Raw genomic sequence first — 19576 nt, forward strand, 5'->3', positions numbered from 1 at the left:
TAATAGTTAACATTATTTTCAGGTTATCAATGATTTAGAGGAACTAAGAAGCAAGTTGATACAACCTGATAATATTCTAGTACATATGACAGCTAATCTAAACAGTCTTGGAGAAAATTCACTTTCTCATTGGAAGAATTTAATGGAAAGTCCTGCAATAAAGCCATTTTTAAGGTAATTGTGAAATGAATATTACTCTATAATTGATAGGTGAATGAGTATCGCAACTTCGTCAGAGAATTATAACTTCAGTGTTTTCTTATTTCAACATTTTTTTGTGTAGTAAAGTTAAAAATAAAATTTTTGGCACAAATTTTATTACAAAACACAAACTCTTGCACCAAACCATTTTCAAAATAAACTCCTAATGTAGCTACACACTTATGCATGTATTCATACCAGTTGTTCACACTAAGAGATCCAGGACTGACTGCGTGTTGTTTTTATAGGCTTCGTTACTGGTTGAAATTTATAACCCTTCAAATTCTGTTCATTTTAGCAAACAAGCAAAAGTCTCCAGAGAAAAGAACAAGAGTTATCCTTCTTGGTGAGATATTCATTAACCAGGAACAATGAAACTGGAACAATGATTTCAGGATTGCCTTAACAAGTGGTATGGTTTTCAGGCTGAAATGTGTAGCTGCTTATTTTGAAGATGACTGACAAAATATTTGATGGAATAAGGCAATGAAAAACATGGGCAATCTGCCAAGGGGGATGCCTCCCAGGAGGACTTTCTATGGGAAACTGACCCTTATTTAGGTATCTGATATGTGAAAAAAATATAAGAATTTCATACAACCTGCCTATTGATCAGGCACAAAACTGATAACAACTACCAGTTTCATTGGTTTTATTGACTCAGCCACTGTTGAACTGTCTTCTGTGAATATTTGTACTATTAACATAATGAAAGTTATATATTAAAAGTTCAGTTTATCTTTGACTCTACCATATATTCTTAAAAGGTGGTAATGTTAAAATATGATTCTAATTCTCTCAAAAATAGTGTGTCATCATCATCTCATTTTATGGACATTAAGTGGTCTTTTAAGTGTGCCCATCATAACTTAGGTAAGGTTTACAACATATGGTCATATGGTGGAAAACAAGCAGGTCCTCACACAAAAACTCCTGAAGATCTGACTTGGATTCACATCTAGTTCTTCAGAGTGATAGTCATACAACTTATTTACTTTCGCTATTCAGCCATTGATGCTAAATTAATTTTTTTATGTTTTTTACATTGAAGTAGTAATAATTTTTGATTATTGAAGTTAAAATTTTTGTTGCATAATTTACATTTCTCAATGTTAACAAAATAGAAACGATTTTTTTTTTAACTAACTCTTTCCACCCTATAGGTACTAAGAGTACCCACAGTGTGGAATGAGTCTTTTTAGCACACTCATTATGTGTTCAGCAAGGAAAGTATTACAAATTCTTACAAAAAAATATACAGTTCTCTGCTTGTTTGAAGATCAAAACAAAAAATTTCCAGTAAATTCCTAGGAATATTAAAACCGTTGTGACAGAAGTGCAACAGGTCCTAGCATTATATATTGTAAACACACGTTCCTACATATCATTTACTAGCTTCCATTTTCTGCCAGACAAATTATGTAATTGCATCCATTCCTTTTTCCTGCCAATTACAAAAAGAACTATCTGCGTAATTTATGGTTATGTTGCCAAACACATCAATACAAATAAATAGGGACAATACAAAAAAACCGAGAAAATTGTTGACATGTTTATTGAGGTCAACAGTTCAAACTGGTACACTATAAAACCAAACAATACCAAGTGAATAGCATGATGTCACACCACACATGCAAGATATAAAATTTAAATGGGACTTATTAACCAAGATAAAAGTTTTCTCATTTGTCCTACATAATCAATATTTTACTGTATTAATATAATAATTTAATTCAGTTTATTCAGTTTACAATTTTTAATATTATATAATATCTCTTTAAAGGCATAAAATAATGGACCCTTCCGAATATTTATTTCCACTACCGACTCAGAGTTGTATTACAGCCGTTGGATCTGCAGATTCGTCGTTCTTGATTCAGGCAACAAGATGCATAAATTCGTGTAAACATCCAGATTATCCTGCATTATCAGTTTTATTAAAATATCTCAACCAAGCAGAGGTAATATATAAAATGATATGTTTATAAATTAAGCAAAATTAAAAATATATTAAATGTTTAGGGTCCGCTGTGGCGTATAATAAGAGGCTTGGGACGATCCTATTATTTTGGAATTACGTTGCACGTAGATTATGGATTGATCACTTTTGATTTATATCACTGTGCTGCTATGGTTACTGCATTTAAAGAAACAAAAAAGTACATTGTGAGTAGTCGTCATAATAATAATATCTTGTTTCTTATTGTTCTTGATAAGTGCTTAAAAATATTTTTTATTTATAAATTTTAGGATGATCTTTTAAATGGAAAAGAAGAATGGGATCAGTTGTTATTGGAAAGTAGTCGTAGTTCTCTGGTGTATGATATTATTGCGCGAAATGAGGAATCTGTACAAAATATTGCATTTCGTTCTTTGATTTGTTATTATAGAGATACTGATTTGGATTTTACACGGTAATATATTTAAAATTTATTAAATTAAGCAATGATTTATTTACATTTTTTTTCACTTGTAAAGCTTTATTTAAAGTTTATAAAGTAAATAAATTGTATCCATTTTAGGAAAACTTTATTGAATCAGATATTTAAGATAAATATAGAAGATCTACAGTCTGTTGCAACCAAATATTTGCTACCTTTATTTGATCCGACTACATCTTCCTGCGGAATCTGTTGTTGTAGTTCAAAAATTGAAGAAATCGTCTCCGGATTTAAAGAGTAAATTTGATTTTTTAGTGTATGAAATATACAAAATTTGTTATAACATGAGCGTTTAATTTCAGAATGGATCGTAACTTGAATGTAATAGACAATTTAGATGATTGTTTGTTTTCTCAAATACAAGATGAGAGTTCCTCAAAGGAGTATTGATATTATTAAATTTAAAATGATTATGTTTACAAAATATATGATGGAATTTGCTGAATTAGGTAAGTTGAAAAAAAGTAGAACTAAAATATTCCTTCATACTTACAAATAATATAAATTGCAAGAAATTATTAATATTCTAATAAATCTCTCACTTTCTACTTCTGTGTAAACATCATTACTTTATATAATTCTTATTGTTTGAGATACTTCAGTCTAGTAACACACTCAATTTAGTGCCAATTTCAGAAAACGTGGTGCTAAGTTCTGGTTTCGTATTCTCGATTTTAAGAACTTAGGAAAATTTTTGAGCCATTAGGTAATTGTAAATTAGGTATTTATCAAGTTTGTGTGGCAAATTTATTGATAGAAAAGGCATACATAAGAATTATTTTATCACATTAAATCTTCAAGAACATAAAATATTGTTCAATGATCAATTTACTTTATATAATAATAAGTAAATCCAGTGCAGTTAACTAATTAGACTATATAAAATTTTAGATTCAAATGAGAAAAATATTATATAAGCAGAATACTCCAAAAGTCGCTATCTGTTTTGCTGAAATAGGTTAACTTTCAGAGAAATAGATTAACTCTCTGACGAGTGAGTTTATCAACGGTTCCTACTTTTCCCAGAGTGAGTTAGTTTTTAAAAAAATTAATATCTCATCTTCTCATTCATATTTTTTTAATAAACTAAGCAATATTGAATACTGAGCCTTTGGTATTATTAAAAGTAAATAAGACTTCGATCCCAGGAAAAACTATATTGTCACATCACGTAAATCACATTAGCATGAAAAATGATATAGCACTATAACAATATATTTCCAATTAAAATCACCTTATGAAAATAACCCATTTTACCCCTCTACATCTTACTCTGCTTTAGTTTTACATAAAGCCCCAAAACTAGAAGAGAACAAAGAAAAAAAATAATCATCCTAATTAATTATACTCATTATTTAAGAGCTACTTCCAAGCACAAAGTCTTGCAGTCTTTGCCATTAATTACTTTAGCTCTCAAACTCCTTTTGTATATCCATGTTTTCTCTGTAACCTTCTAACCTCTTTATCCAGCAACCTCATACTCTCTCATCTTGCTATATTCTCTTTACTATAAGCTTCTTGACTTGGCATGATAGTAATTTTTCTGTCCTGATATCTCTCCTACGTTCCTCTATCCTAGTCCACAGTAATCATTTTATGGTTCCTATTTTATTTCTTCATATATACTCCCACTTTGCAACTCTCCTCTCTCCTTTGATTTCCTGTAAGTACTTCAGAAAGCAATGCTTATATTTTCACCGGAACAGATTAAATTTACACACATTCATTCTCATCAGACCACAGTTAAGTAGTGAGAAATTCAAAATCTAGTGAAAGAAAAACAAAATTGCTGCCAGGTACCATAATCTAATCTCACCCAGAGCTAATGGCTCCCAGTCCAGATCAGGAGAAAAACAGATGAGGACAGGAGGAACTTCACCCAGAGCTCTCAATCATCCGCTTTTTGTGTGGACAATTAGCTTTTCGAGTGGTGCTCACATCCTTTGTGCTTGGTATTTGTCTGCTTTTTTTTGCCAATGCATCCAATTAGCATTCTTTAAAAGCATTGTTTCATTTTATTGACACACCAAGTAAAAAAGTCACTGACTGACTATATGTACAGGAATCACAGTTAATAATTTTCAGGAAATGATATAGTAATTTGGAATATATTGTTCAAAAGAAAGTTGTTTTCTTAGGTAGTGTGCAAAATTTCAGAAGAATACAATAATAAACTTTCTACAAACCTATAACCAGCGTGAAATATGTTCAATTGCTTACGCTAACGTTTTCGGATCCCACTGGATCCTTCATCAGGCTATGTTTCATTTGTAACGATCCATTAGAATGCCAGCTGTCTTTGGAATGAAATTTCAAATATCAAAGACAGCTGGCATTCTAACGGATCGTTACAAATGGAACATATTACTATGTAATTGAATACTATGTAATCAAAAACATTAGCCTAAGCAATTGAACATATTTCACGCTGGTTATAGGTTTGTAGAAAGTTTATCAAAATTTCAGATTTTTCTATAAAGGAATTGCTGAAATATAAGCAATCGAAAAGTACAAAAATTGCCAAAAAAAGCTGTTTTCTTTTTTTCCCTTCATTTGGTATTATAAACACTCCTAGAGAAAAAACTATTGGGTCTAGAAAGCTCAAATTTTAAACTTAAGCCTCTCTTGTTACAAATGAAATGCTGGCAAAACTTCCAGGTCATAGGTCAAAGTTTGTGGGGTTTTCCATAGAACTATTTTACTTTTATCGCTTAATTTTATGCTTGTAAGGATAAAATATCATTGAAATGAATGATTTTTATTCAAAATTTTATCCATCATAACAAAACATCAAACGTTTTTACATCTCAGATGTTTTTGTTTGGATATCTTGTTTTAATAATAAAAACTTTTTCTTTTGAAAAATTCACAGTAATACTACAGCTTTTTTTGACGTACATTGGATGATTTGTTTCCAAATGTCTTCAAGGGCTCGAAACCTGCAAAGTTAAACAAAATGATAACTGCTTTCCATTAACTATCTTATATAGAAATCCATATTTTTAAAATTTTGCAACATATTCTCTGCTTTTTGCATAAACAAGAAGTTTTATACGCACAAACCTTAATAACAACCAAAAAAGATCAGCAATTTCCAACATTTAACATTGTGTCTTTCGGTATAAAGTTAACTTTTTTATTAGATTTATAAATCAATTTTATTGTTTACAGAATAAATGAAAATTGAAGACAGAAGGCTTCGCCAGCTACTTGGGAATTTTGAAGGCATTTTTTTTATTCTTATCATTAATACTGTTTATATATAACTTTGTATTTTGTACCAAATAAAACTTTTGTAATCTCTATAAAATATTTCATTACAAAAATTATTAGATAATTTCTATTTTTTAAATATGCTACAGAAAATGATTAAATTTCTTCTAAATGTCATGTTAAATCCTGTCAACAGTAAAATTTAATGATAATTTAAATGAACAAAGTTGGACCTGTCAGTAGGTTCTTGTGATCCAATCAACAATCACACTTAGGTATTTAATTGAAGTGATGTCACTGGAACCCATACCAGTAGGCTCCATAGACTGACAATGGTAATGCCAGCTAGTTATGCTCATTTTGAATGATACACTCTAGTTCACGTTTCAAAATACATAATTGAAAAAAAGTTATCAAGCTTTATGCTTTATTAACCCATTCTGGAGACAAGCATCTAGTCTTTGTTTAGTCTCGGTTAATAATGGAATGCAGTAAATGCATATCATTTGTTTATCATACTGTCAACATTGTTGAACTCATTACACATTAAATAAAATGGAATGTAGCTCGTGTNCTATTTTTTAAATATGCTACAGAAAATGATTAAATTTATTCTAAATGTCATGTTAAATCTTGTCAACAGTAAAATTTAATGATAATTTAAATGAACAAAGTTGGACCTGTCAGTAAGTTCTTGTGATCCAATCAACAATCACACTTAGGTATTTAATTGAAGTGATGTTACTGAAACCTATCAGTAGGCTCCGTAGACTGACAATGGTAATGCCAGCTAGTTATGCTCATTTTGAATGATACACTCTAGTTCACGTTTCATAATACATAATTGAAAAAAAGTTATCAAGCTTCATGCTTTATTAATTAACCCATTCTAGACAAGCGTCTTAGTTCTAAATTATGCCGCTAAGGCGATCAGCGCCAGTCGCAAAAACTGGTTTTGTCAGTTTCGGATCATAGTTACACATGGGTCTTGTCTTTATTCAGTCTTGGTTAATAATGGAATGCAGTAAATGCATATCATTTGTTTATCATACTGTCAACATTGTTGAACTCATTACACATTAAATAAAATGGAATGTAGCTCGTGTGGTTTAAAATATCCAGTACAATACTTGTGTTTTCTATTCATAATTATAAATTATAAATTCTTTGTTCAAAATTATTAGTTAAAAGTGAAACTAAAATATATTTATAAATAGACACCATGCTTAAAAATGAATTGTTCTATAAAAAAATTAATATTGTAAGATTATCAGATGGAATTATTAAAATTTGAATATTTTCCCACTGAAAGAATGCTATTATTAGTAGTAATTGAACATTCTATAATATGCATAAGTATACAGCCTAAAAAACATTACTGTTTGCATTAATTATAAATTCATTACTCGTGAAATATGCAACCATCATATTATCCAGATATTATTATTTTGGAAAGGATACTTAGAGAAAAAGACAGGGTTCAAGACTAAAACCTCCTCTCACTCAGCCAATTATAGGTGGAGGGGATGTAATGTTTGTTAGGGGAAACTTCTTGGCACGTTTTTCTTTAATAATTATAACTTTGCAATTTGTAAACAAATTATAATGTACTACATAATTGCAGTATAATTTTTTATATGCAGTATTTTTCAACATTAAATAGTAACATATTTAATATTCTTCTATCCCATAAGGGCAGATAGAACCAAACCTCAAGATGTAATTTTTATAATAATTAAAATGTCAAGTGGTTATAGTATGGACGTCATCCTATTGTTCCTATCCAGATCTATCTCTGATAGAGCAATATACTAATATTGTCAATGCTGAAAAACTGGTACAATACTACAGAAGTTTGATTCATTTAGCCTCTATATTCATGATTAGATTAATTCATTGCATTAATTTCCACTGAAGTAATATTTGAGATGTAATATTAAATAATGTTAGCAGAAAACAAATTACTACAAAAAAATCTAGTTAAATAAATAAAATACAAAATCAAATAATAAGTTAAGTTAAAACAACTTTCTTACATGGATACTGGAACGTATATAAATTAACAATCTTAAACCTTAAAAAGTCCAGTATTAAATATTTAATAGAAAACAAACGCTTTTGACCATACTTTCGGTCTTCTTCAGGTTTAAAAAGATAGAGCATCTGTTTGTGCTGTTCCATTTTTTAAAAATAATTTCGTAACTTTGTTCTACGCATTCATGTGTTTGTATCCCACTGGTTTTTTAAATCTGAAGACCGAAAGTATGGGTCAAAACTGTTTGTTTTCTATTAAATATTTAATACTGGACTTTTAAGGTTTAAGAATGTTAATTCAAATAATAAGCACAAATAATTAAATTTTAATATCATTAAATTCCAAGTATATAAATTAACAAGTTTAGAATTCAAATAAACATTTATCATTACTCAATAAGAAAAGTTTTCACGTAAATATCAGAATTGTCAAATACCTAGGATTTACTATTGTAAATCCTAGGTATTGAGTAAGCACATTCTTGCTTAAAATTCTTAAAACTGAATTTAAGAATTCCAAACAAAATATCCCTCAGAATTCATTGNATAGACACCATGCTTAAAAATGAATTGTTCTATAAAAAAATTAATATTGTAAGATTATCAGATGGAATTATTAAAATTTGAATATTTTCCCACTGAAAGAATGCTATTATTAGTAGTAATTGAACATTCTATAATATGCATAAGTATACAGCCTAAAAAACATTACTGTTTGCATTAATTATAAATTCATTACTCGTGAAATATGCAACCATCATATTATCCAGATATTATTATTTTGGAAAGGATACTTAGAGAAAAAGACAGGGTTCAAGACTAAAACCTCCTCTCACTCAGCCAATTATAGGTGGAGGGGATGTAATGTTTGTTAGGGGAAACTTCTTGGCACGTTTTTCTTTAATAATTATAACTTTGCAATTTGTAAACAAATTATAATGTACTACATAATTGCAGTATAATTTTTTATATGCAGTATTTTTCAACATTAAATAGTAACATATTTAATATTCTTCTATCTGTGTGGTTGCAGCCCTCTGCCTTATACGTGTCGTATAGTTTTTTTTTTTTTTTTGCTTTTTTGGCTACTTTTCAGCCGTGGGGAAAGGGGTTGGCAACCTGGTGAAAAAGGGGAGGTATTTAAGAGGGACATTGACCGGTTAGGGGACACTCTCGTGCCGAGTGATTTAGAGGAGTTGGTGAATGTGAAAGTGCTCCTTCTACTGTGAATTAGTTTTTCTTTGTTCCCGAAGCGGATTTGGATTACAAGGGGTGAAACACCTAGAACTATGATATTGTAACGGTGAGAACATTTTATGTGTATACCATTGTATCCAGTGGACCTTAGTGTAATTGTACGAATATATATATATAAACTTATGAAAGAACAAAAAACTGTTTCTTGGCATCCTTTCCCACGTGGTAATTCACCTACACTTACAATTAGCAAGACCTCTAAGTCTTACGATTTTCCACATCTATCCCATAAGGGCAGATAGAACCAAACCTCAAGATGTAATTTTTATAATAATTAAAATGTCAAGTGGTTATAGTATGGACGTCATCCTATTGTTCCTATCCAGATCTATCTCTGATAGAGCAATATACTAATATTGTCAATGCTGAAAAACTGGTACAATACTACAGAAGTTTGATTCATTTAGCCTCTATATTCATGATTAGATTAATTCATTGCATTAATTTCCACTGAAGTAATATTTGAGATGTAATATTAAATAATGTTAGCAGAAAACAAATTACTACAAAAAAATCTAGTTAAATAAATAAAATACAAAATCAAATAATAAGTTAAGTTAAAACAACTTTCTTACATGGATACTGGAACGTATATAAATTAACAATCTTAAACCTTAAAAAGTCCAGTATTAAATATTTAATAGAAAACAAACGCTTTTGACCATACTTTCGGTCTTCTTCAGGTTTAAAAAGATAGAGCATCTGTTTGTGCTGTTCCATTTTTTAAAAATAATTTCGTAACTTTGTTCTACGCATTCATGTGTTTGTATCCCACTGGTTTTTTAAATCTGAAGACCGAAAGTATGGGTCAAAACTGTTTGTTTTCTATTAAATATTTAATACTGGACTTTTAAGGTTTAAGAATGTTAATTCAAATAATAAGCACAAATAATTAAATTTTAATATCATTAAATTCCAAGTATATAAATTAACAAGTTTAGAATTCAAATAAACATTTATCATTACTCAATAAGAAAAGTTTTCACGTAAATATCAGAATTGTCAAATACCTAGGATTTACTATTGTAAATCCTAGGTATTGAGTAAGCACATTCTTGCTTAAAATTCTTAAAACTGAATTTAAGAATTCCAAACAAAATATCCCTCAGAATTCATTGAACTTACGATATTCAAAGCAATGTGCTCTTGTTCTTTTGTGGAGGATTTTGATAATGTTCTGGTAATTTTAACATCCTTTCTCTTTTTCTTACTGGAAGTAAATCCTCGTTGAGGCCCAATGTTTTTCTTTGTTGATATTTTTTGTTTCATTAAATTCTGTTTGTTAATATTTGTTCTAGTAATCTCTAACGTGGGCTGTATGGGTTTCAACAGTCTTTCTAAACCTTCAAATTCTTCTACAAATTGTAAATTTTCAACTAGTTTTATAATATTGTTTATGCAACATAGCACATTTTTCCTTTTCAATCCAATTTCCTATTATTGTTTAATGTATTTGGTTTATCATTATGTATATTCTTGCCTAGGTAAAGGTCAAATAAAACTTCTGTTTTTCTTTCATTATTATTCTCCCATATAAGAAGTTCTCCCTGCTGTCCTTCACACTGTTTTGAAACTGACTCAGCTCTCTGTTGGCAAACAAGATGAATGTGTTTGCACATATTGAATTTGATAGCTGAATTAATGCATGTGCACATATGAATGCAAGCTTTACACTCATTACATACTATTTGACATTCACAATTTTCTTTTACCGTAGTAACTGTATAGATATCTGATCCATTTGATGAAGGAATTTTCCATATGTTATCCTCTTTTATAACAAGATCTTTTCATAAGCTTAAGCTAGTTTTGTGCCTTTTTCTCAGATCAGAAAACTTGCTTGTTACTTTTCCTTTTATGCATGACAATGATTCTATGATACATCTTATCTCTTAAAAAAGTCATTAAAGCGTGAATGGCTTTATCTAGACGCTTTACTCTCTTTTGTTGCAAATATGTGTTTAATTAATGCACTTATGCATAATCTCTATGTACATATTTCTATTTAGGCCACAATGTAGTCTGTAGCAATAAGCCCAATATTTTGCAGTTTTCATATAGTTTTCTTTGAAATATTGTCCAAAATCAGTTGTTTCAGGATCATCAACCAACTTTATCACTGCTGTGTCTGAAATTAATTTAAATGTTTTTTCATCTGTTTTTTGCATCACTGATTGTATGATTTTATACACTTCAGTCTTCTCTTTAGACTTTATTTTATATAGGTTCTTGTGCCATGCACGGTCAATATGCCACAAACAATAAAATCTTTGAGCAGGTTCCCCCATAACATTCATCCAAGCATTGAGAAATGAATCAGCCATATCTGACAAATATGTTTGGTGACAAGGAGCTTACTCGTTCTTTAATCTTAGAATAAAAGATCCGTAATGTCTCCTTGTCAGTTCTGTTACTAAACAAAAAAATACACATATCAATTATTATCAGTTGATATTAATTCAAAATCATAAGCATTAAGTCCACAGGGCCCATCAATACACACAGTATCATTTCTATATTTTTCTAACATAAAAGCCTGACCATCATTCATAATAACTAAAGCAGTCAGATTCTGCTAAATGAAGATATTCTTCACATTTTGTACTTTGTGTTGTTTTATAAATCACAATCATCGCTGCCGTCTCTCATTTCATTCATCCAGGTGTCTATAATTGAATCGTTTGGATGTTTTACAGAATTTGATGACAATTAGAAACTACTCTCAATATTATCTAGATCCTTTCTGGTTAATAAATGAAGTCTTTGTAACTCTTCTAGTGTTGACAGGCTGTCTCTGGCTTCCTCTATTATGGCAGTGAAAGGTTTCCTCGAAGAATTTTTTGTTTCTAATGTACTGTACTTCTTTCATTCATTGACAAAACTGTGTGACATAATTCATTTTGATGGCTTACATGCTGCGGAGTGAAGGTAGCAACACACTTTTTGTTATCTTTTATGCTCACTTTCATTTGGGATGGAAAGAAACCGTCAATCTTCATGCTTCCAGTAAAACTCTATCCTTGTTATAATCCTTTTTATGCTTCTCTCTCGTGTGTTTGCTTAAACTTTGTTTATATTTATATTTTAAGTGGCATATAGTGCATTCCATTATTAACCAAGACTGAACAAAGACAAGACCCACAACTGGCACTGTTTGCCATAGCGGCATAATTTAGAAAGATTTACCAGGGCTCAAGACAGTCAGACAGATGTCGCACAGCAATAACAGCCTGTGAGTGTTGTATAATAAAAAAATATAGTCACAAGTGACACCGTTATAGATCCTAGTATCTGAGATAAAAGTGCTTACAAAATTTTATCGATGGATAGATTAATAAAAAGTCTCTAGAATGATCTAAAGGAATATACTTTTAATTATAGAGACCGTGTACAAATCACAACTGGCATTAACATTACATGGTTAGTGGCACCAAATATCAATTGATGCCACTGTATATCATTTGGTTATTTGAAACTGTCCAAAAATTATCTCAGAACAGATACATATTTTTATTAGACAATAAATGATTATTTTTTACAGCAGGATGATTCAAGTCTTTATAAGAAACACACTTTTGATATAGATATATACACAGTATACGCGCAGCCTGTTAAGATCTTTTCACGTATTTATATATGCATTCAATTAAATAATACTTGCAAAGATTTCATAACGTGATGTAAGTGACTGCATAGGATGCGAGCCCTTGACCTTTGTAGAGAGATACTTCAGAGTCACACTCTTTACGTTCAAAGGATTATTAAAAATAGATAACCAAAATACAAAGAAATCTGATACATTTCTGCCGGGTTCGAAACCATGATCCTTGGATTAAGAGACTAATGCGCTATTCTCTGCACTGTAAGAACACTTTTACAAAGAATAAATCACTTTCATAACTCAAAATCATGAGTTAATTATATTTGTACAGTAGCATACAGATAATATATATACAAGTAGACCCCCTATAACACAGTAGATAATTCCATGTTATATGAATTCCATGTTGTACGAGTCACTTAGATTTTACAAATACGTGAGCCATTCACAGCCCAGCCGTTCACAGTAAAATCTAAGTGACTCGTACAACATGAAATTCATATAACACGGAATTATCTACCGTGTTATAGGGGGGTCTACTGTATAGAGATATATATTACCATTTGTGAGATGACATTTCGATAGGAATTTTGTTAGGTTTACGCGACATAAATGCTCCAAATAAGAAAAAAGTTATCGCCGATGAGAGGAGCACAGAGATTATCAACCACATATTGAAAGTCATAACAATCAGCATTATCAGGTAACTCAGGACTGTCTGAATGACATGAAAGATTGTTTGAAATAGATGATATTTAATTCTGAAAGTATAAAAAATATATATTATATCCAAATATTATTATTTCGGTAAAAAATTTTGAAATTTAATACTAAAATAAAGTCTATAAATATATTCATAATGCCTTCCTGTCTGTCGTCATGGCTGCCTACAGGTAAGTAAATGTAAGAAGAAAAGCCCATGATCTCGATTACCTCGTGATGAAAATACATAACGGAGGAGCATTTGCAATGAGATCAAAATTTGCGAGGACCACACAAATTGCTACAATAAGGATGCTGTGGACATTATGCACGCTACATTTAGTAGCCGTGTAGAAAGCGCTGCGGTCGTTTTCAAGATGGCGGCTTTCATAATATACCGTAGGACAGAGCCGTACCGAACAGTTTTGTCCTCCAATCTGACACCTGGCGCTCTTGATTCAACATTAATTAGAAAAAAATTCTACAGGCTTTTAACTCTACGGATTCATTTTGGAGCACGTAGCACTTATACGTTAACAAGTAATCGTTTATTTTATGGACATAACATGCACTCTGTGCGTCATGATCACTAAGAAAGTCTTTTTTTTAATACTCATCACATGTTCAACTGGATCTGCATGTCCATCACACTGATGCAACTGTATAGAGAAGGATAAGGCCCAATAAGGCTCGTCCAAAACATCTATAATAGACATTTAGATGTTGAATCGGTAAAAATGTTAGCCTGTCATTCTGGAGTTCCGAGATCCCCAGGAAGTTTTCATAGGACTCTAACCATACAGCTGTTCTTATTATAGGCCTGAACGAACCCATGATGGGCGTAACAGTAATCCCTTATAATTCCATTTGTGCGAAAAGCGTTACAAAAAAGACCATTCAGGAGAAGTTTATGAACAAGTTTTACAATATGGCTTAGTCAAACATAACAGAGGATTTGAATGGGTCTTGTTGAATGGATTCACATTGTGGTTAAAATTATTTAAGATACAGATTGAATTCGAATTGGATTTTTCGAAGAAATAGAAAAATCTCTCGCATTTTGAATTGCTTTTAAAAATGGAATTAATTGTCTTGTAAAAACAGCCATTTATGTTTTATATTTAACAATCATATAATTGAATACAGGAACGTTGGTAAAATATATGGTCCTTAGTAAATTTTGATACCATAGAGAAAGGTCTACTTTAGCTTCTGACCACTATCTCTCCAAGATCAAGGAACCTGTCTCGTATATAGTAATGTAACGATCGTGCATGGTAAATGTTGACATGGGAGATTTGGATTCCAACTCGATCTATACCCTAATAATCAATCATGGTGTACTTCTAAACAACAAGTAGCTGATTCATTTTGTTGTCTAGAAGCATCTGTGAGTAGTATAGGTCGGGGCATCGTTCTCATTCCTCAACACGCTGGTCGTAATAAGAGTAATTGTAGGATGCCATGTATTTGGGCAGCAGCACATTGTCTTACAATATGTTGCTTGTCTTGGAATTAGTTCTTATAAAAATTATAATATGTTATAATTTTACCTCTTCCAATCCTGAACAGAATATCTTCTAACTTTTGCGATGATGGCTTTCTCAGAAGTGATCGATGGAGATTCTTTCCTTTTAAATATTCTTTCATTAGTTTCGAGTAACTGTAACACGCGCTTTCGGAAAATCTTTATGGTTTCATACAGTAATACCATTAATGATACCATTAAGCAAATACCCAGCATTTCTATAAAAGTATAAAAATACGTTTTCAATTTAGAAAATTGGCTAATNTCCTCCCTTTTCCAACGAGTGGGATCCTCTCGTTCGGTGTGGGCAAAGATGGAAAGGAAAAAGCGTCGCTTCGTAAGAGATGCGAACGACTTTTTCCTTTGCTATTTTTTCTGAAGGATATTACTAACCTAGGATAAGAAGGCAAGAGGTTTTTTTATTTTTTTCCTCTTGTCATAATAACATTCAAACTAAAACCTTAAATTTAATTTGCTAATCTAGATGTAAGAAGACAAGGGGTTTTTATTTTTTTCCCCTTGTCGTACTCACACTAGTTTAGTAATTCACATCCACGCACGTAAACATCATCATCCCTCACGCTGAAACACACAGTTCGAACAACGACACATTCGTCGCATTCAATCACCAATCATTCCACTCACGTGCATTATAAACGACACCGTTTCACAACACGAACACGCTTCCCTAAATCCAACCTCTGGGTCCACGTCCCGGGAAGCGGTAACAAAGAGGCTCTGGTAACAATTTACTTTTGATATTAAAATCTGAATTTGAATTGTTATAACGAAATCATTTACTTGTATCCAAATGAGTTTACTGAACATATATATAAGTTATATACAGTGTCCTTCCTGTAGTAACCAATTCTAATCGGTCTAAAATGTATCCAACAGATTATCGGGGATACTTTTTCTCTGTATAGTGACCAACCACTGTTAGATCTGGTTTTTCTGAAATGTAAGCTGTTAAAGTGATCTCTTTATAGAAAAACGCTGGCAGATTGTGGATTTTTGGGTTACTGGCGACCGACGTGGCCAGGGTCGGTTCTGGTAAATGCGCAGTGCAATTTAAAAATTGAAATTCAAATATAATTTTATATTATTTTAATCTGTTAACGTCTTATGATTAAGTTTAAGGTCACACTTACATAACTCATTGTGAATGGTTGCATTAAACAACATAGGTATTATTGTTTGATTTTCATTGCAAATGGGCCTTTATTCTCTTTATTAATACTTACACCATTGTTTTAATTGTTGACAGAACTCAAAGTTAACCAGCGATTTATTGTTGAGCTGCAATTTTTAATCTCCTTTAAGTTATTTTCGGCTCCTTCTAACGCTTCGATTGCGATCAAAATAGCGTATCCGTCAGCCATTTTCACTTTCGTGTAGCGATCTCGCATGAGTGTGAGAACGAATCCCACGTGACACGTTCAACACGTTGGCAGTTGTAACACGAAAAACTCGAGAATAAGGGTCCTGATTGGTCAGCCGAATGACGTCAACCCACCGAATTTAACTTCACACTCGATCTTTATACACCTCCCAACCCAATCGTACACAATAGATAATTTTAATAGTGTGATTATTTTTCTTTAAATTTAAATATACGCGCAAAGATAATAAATAACAGAAAATTAATACTTTTTTACAGATATTATTCATAAAAATTTCAAGAAAGGATGATTTTTTAAATTTGTCATATGTATTTAATATAGTACGAGGAAACAATAAGTTTTGTATAGGTCTNATATGATTGTCGCGTAGTTGTAATTCTTTTCTTTATATCTAATTAGCTAACATATAGTTTTTTTTTTATTTCGTTTGATCGATTAAGCATCTTCTCAGAATTGTCTGGTGGAAAATTGACTGCGATAATAATTAGCCCTTCACTTAAATCAACGTCAGAATGTAAATAAACGTTAGATAATCGCCATTTTCATCGTTTTCGGCTCTAATTTCGCTAATTTTCATTTTTATTGACGTTATTTAAACAAATGTTTGTTTTGCCAGAAACATTCAGGAGTAAAATTACCAGAATTACGGCTCTAAAATGAAGAAGATAGCTATTTGTAACGTTTGTTTACATTCTGACTTTAATCACGTGGATTGGTTCTTCGCGGGAAAATCCAGACCACATGGTTCTGAAAAAAAAGCTCATTCGTTGAAGTTAAATCAGTCGTAATATAAATTACCATTTAGAGCGTAATAGGCGTAGAAACAAAGATTTTAAAGCCAATTAACAGCAAGAACATCTTCCATAGACTTACTATAGAGAGTTGGAGTTTCCCGGAAATATTTATTGCTAGATAGTTTTGAGAACATGCTTACTCATCTAGACATTGTCAAACAACATTTAATTAACAATTTATAGCGATTGTTTACATTCGATTTCCATGTTNAAAATAAATTGTTCAGCGAGTAATGAAAAGCCTCGTATATACAATAACTTAGACCCTGTTTATAAGTGTGAAGCCAAAGCACGTGTGTTTACACGTGATCTCTTGATTCATGCGGTAGTTTTAAGTTATATTAAATCTCTCTCACCATACGATATTTAACATTTTGCAATGTCTAAATCATCTGGAATCTTGCTAATAATAGTATAGCGACAAGTACTGTATATCTACATACTACTTGTTCAACTCTGAAGGTTTTAAAAGAGCGAGGCCACTTGCAACTGCTGAAGTCCCCACCGTCCGAACCATTTGTTTTGAGTCTCACGTCGATTTATTAATAAATAAATATAAAACCAACAACGAGTTGACTAACTTTCCCTGCAAAGTCTTTATAAAGTAAGTTATAACTTATATTATAAAGACTTTGTAACATAAAATGGATTTTTGAGATCTTTCAGATGATCGCCATAAATTAAAACTGATGATAAATGAATATTTTTTTTTTGACTAATGATGATTAACAGCTTCCATCAAATTAATTGACACTGATATTATTGTAGTCTTTCTTTGTGACATTTAACTAATACCTAATTTTTATTTCTTTCTTAAAGATTTAACGCATTCCTAAGTCTTTGTAAAATGCGATTCAAATCTGGTAACGAAGAAAAATAAAAAGCGAACCGCCCGAACAGGGACTCGAACCCTGGACCGCTAGGTTAAAAGCCTAGCGCTCTACCGACTGAGCTATCCGGGCTCTTATCTGTTCCCGGCCTGATAATGCAACAGAACATTCAAAGTAGCCACAAAAAACATTAGAATGGTGGCTACCATTGGAAAAATGATACTTGCCTACGTTATACAATAATTCATATCGCTTTCACAACTTGTAAACTTCCATTCTTACTCAACGTGTTCGACAGGTTGCAAGAAATAAATAGGACCAGAACCGTTGCTAGAATCTTGGGATTTGGAGTAAAAGTTATTGAGGAGTAAATAAGTTCGTACTCAGATCCTAACAAAAAGAAGACAAAGCAGAATACGAACAAAGAAGTTACTAAGTTCACTTTCAACAGAGGAATGTCCAATATCATGAAAGAAATTGCAGACTACAAGATTACTATACAAAAGGGCTCCCACGGTTTATAACTTGCTTAGAAATGACAAAGATACGATCAAAAAAGGAAGAACAATGGGGTATACAAGATACCATATAAAAATGATCAATTAGGACTGAATAAAGAATATATAAATGTCGCCACCAGGGATTTCAGCCAAAGACTTATAGAGCATATATACGATGTAAACAAAAGGGCACTATCCAGACTAGCACAAACAGAGGTTCGGTTGTTGAATGAAATGAGGCTAGGATTGTTAGACCGGTGAGCTCACCGTCTTTAGCAATGGCTGTAGAAAAGTTTGAAATATATTGTTTTTGAGTTACCCGAAAAGCGAAAATGATTAAAATATTTATCAATTGCTAAGATGTATACTATATGTGCCACTATTTACTTTCCTTCTTTATTACTTACACTTTATACTGACTAAAACTAATTCTGTCCTCTTCTTCCCTGGAGGGTAGAATTTCCAAAAACCCTTCATAATGTGCATTCTCATGGAATACTCTATTTAATCGCAGTCAAAAACGCAAAAAAATCGCATTTAAAATAGTACAAAAGAAGTCGAGTTTCTTTAATAATGGGTACGTTCGTAACGTCAAACGAGTTAAACATAAAAGCCTTAACCTAGATGAGATCTTTTAATTTATATGAATGTTTAACGGAATAATATACAGCCTATGCCCACCCTGAATAATATACAGCCTATGCCCACCTACTCTTGTAGTGATTGCAGTGCCCCTGGTNCAGCAATAGAAGCAATTTCCCTGACATTCCATCACTTTTTCTCAACACTAACAAAAATTCCTGACTTTCCAGGTGTGTACGAACCCTGTACAAAAATGAAAAAAAAAAAAGTCAAACAGTCACTGGGTACATCCAGTAAATATATAAAGAAATTTGATTATTTTTTAAAATTACTTTCGTATGTCTGTGCCAACATTTGATAAATTATTGATTCATCTGTACAATACTTTACTTCAGTCGTGTGGATCGCGTGGCCTTTGATAGTTTGTCGATGTAATTTTGTTTTTGTGTTTACTTCCTTGTACTATTACGCAATCATAATTAAGCTAATA

General features: G+C 31.5%; 1 protein-coding gene and 1 non-coding gene across 2 annotated transcripts in view; one reads left to right on the plus strand and one right to left on the minus strand.

Moving 5' to 3' along the window:
• LOC111637014 (uncharacterized protein C05D11.1-like) overlaps positions 1 to 3091 on the plus strand; it is a 51329-nt gene extending 48238 nt beyond the window's left edge. Inside the window, exons 18-22 of the mRNA XM_023382417.1 lie at positions 1985 to 2162; positions 2224 to 2367; positions 2452 to 2615; positions 2724 to 2879; positions 2945 to 3091. Of these exons, the coding sequence (XP_023238185.1) occupies positions 1985 to 2162; positions 2224 to 2367; positions 2452 to 2615; positions 2724 to 2879; positions 2945 to 3032 (730 nt within the window). The 3' untranslated portion in view covers positions 3033 to 3091. The remainder of the gene's footprint in view (positions 1 to 1984; positions 2163 to 2223; positions 2368 to 2451; positions 2616 to 2723; positions 2880 to 2944) is intronic.
• Positions 3092 to 18063: 14972 nt separating this feature from the next.
• Trnak-uuu lies at positions 18064 to 18136 on the minus strand. Its single transcript has one exon. It is a non-coding gene; the product is annotated as a tRNA-Lys (tRNA).
• Positions 18137 to 19576: the final 1440 nt, after the last annotated feature.

This window comes from Centruroides sculpturatus, unplaced genomic scaffold, assembly GCF_000671375.1.
Source record: "Centruroides sculpturatus isolate CEXI.00-Female unplaced genomic scaffold, Cexi_2.0 scaffold927, whole genome shotgun sequence".
NCBI classification, from domain to species: Eukaryota; Metazoa; Arthropoda; class Arachnida; order Scorpiones; family Buthidae; genus Centruroides; species Centruroides sculpturatus.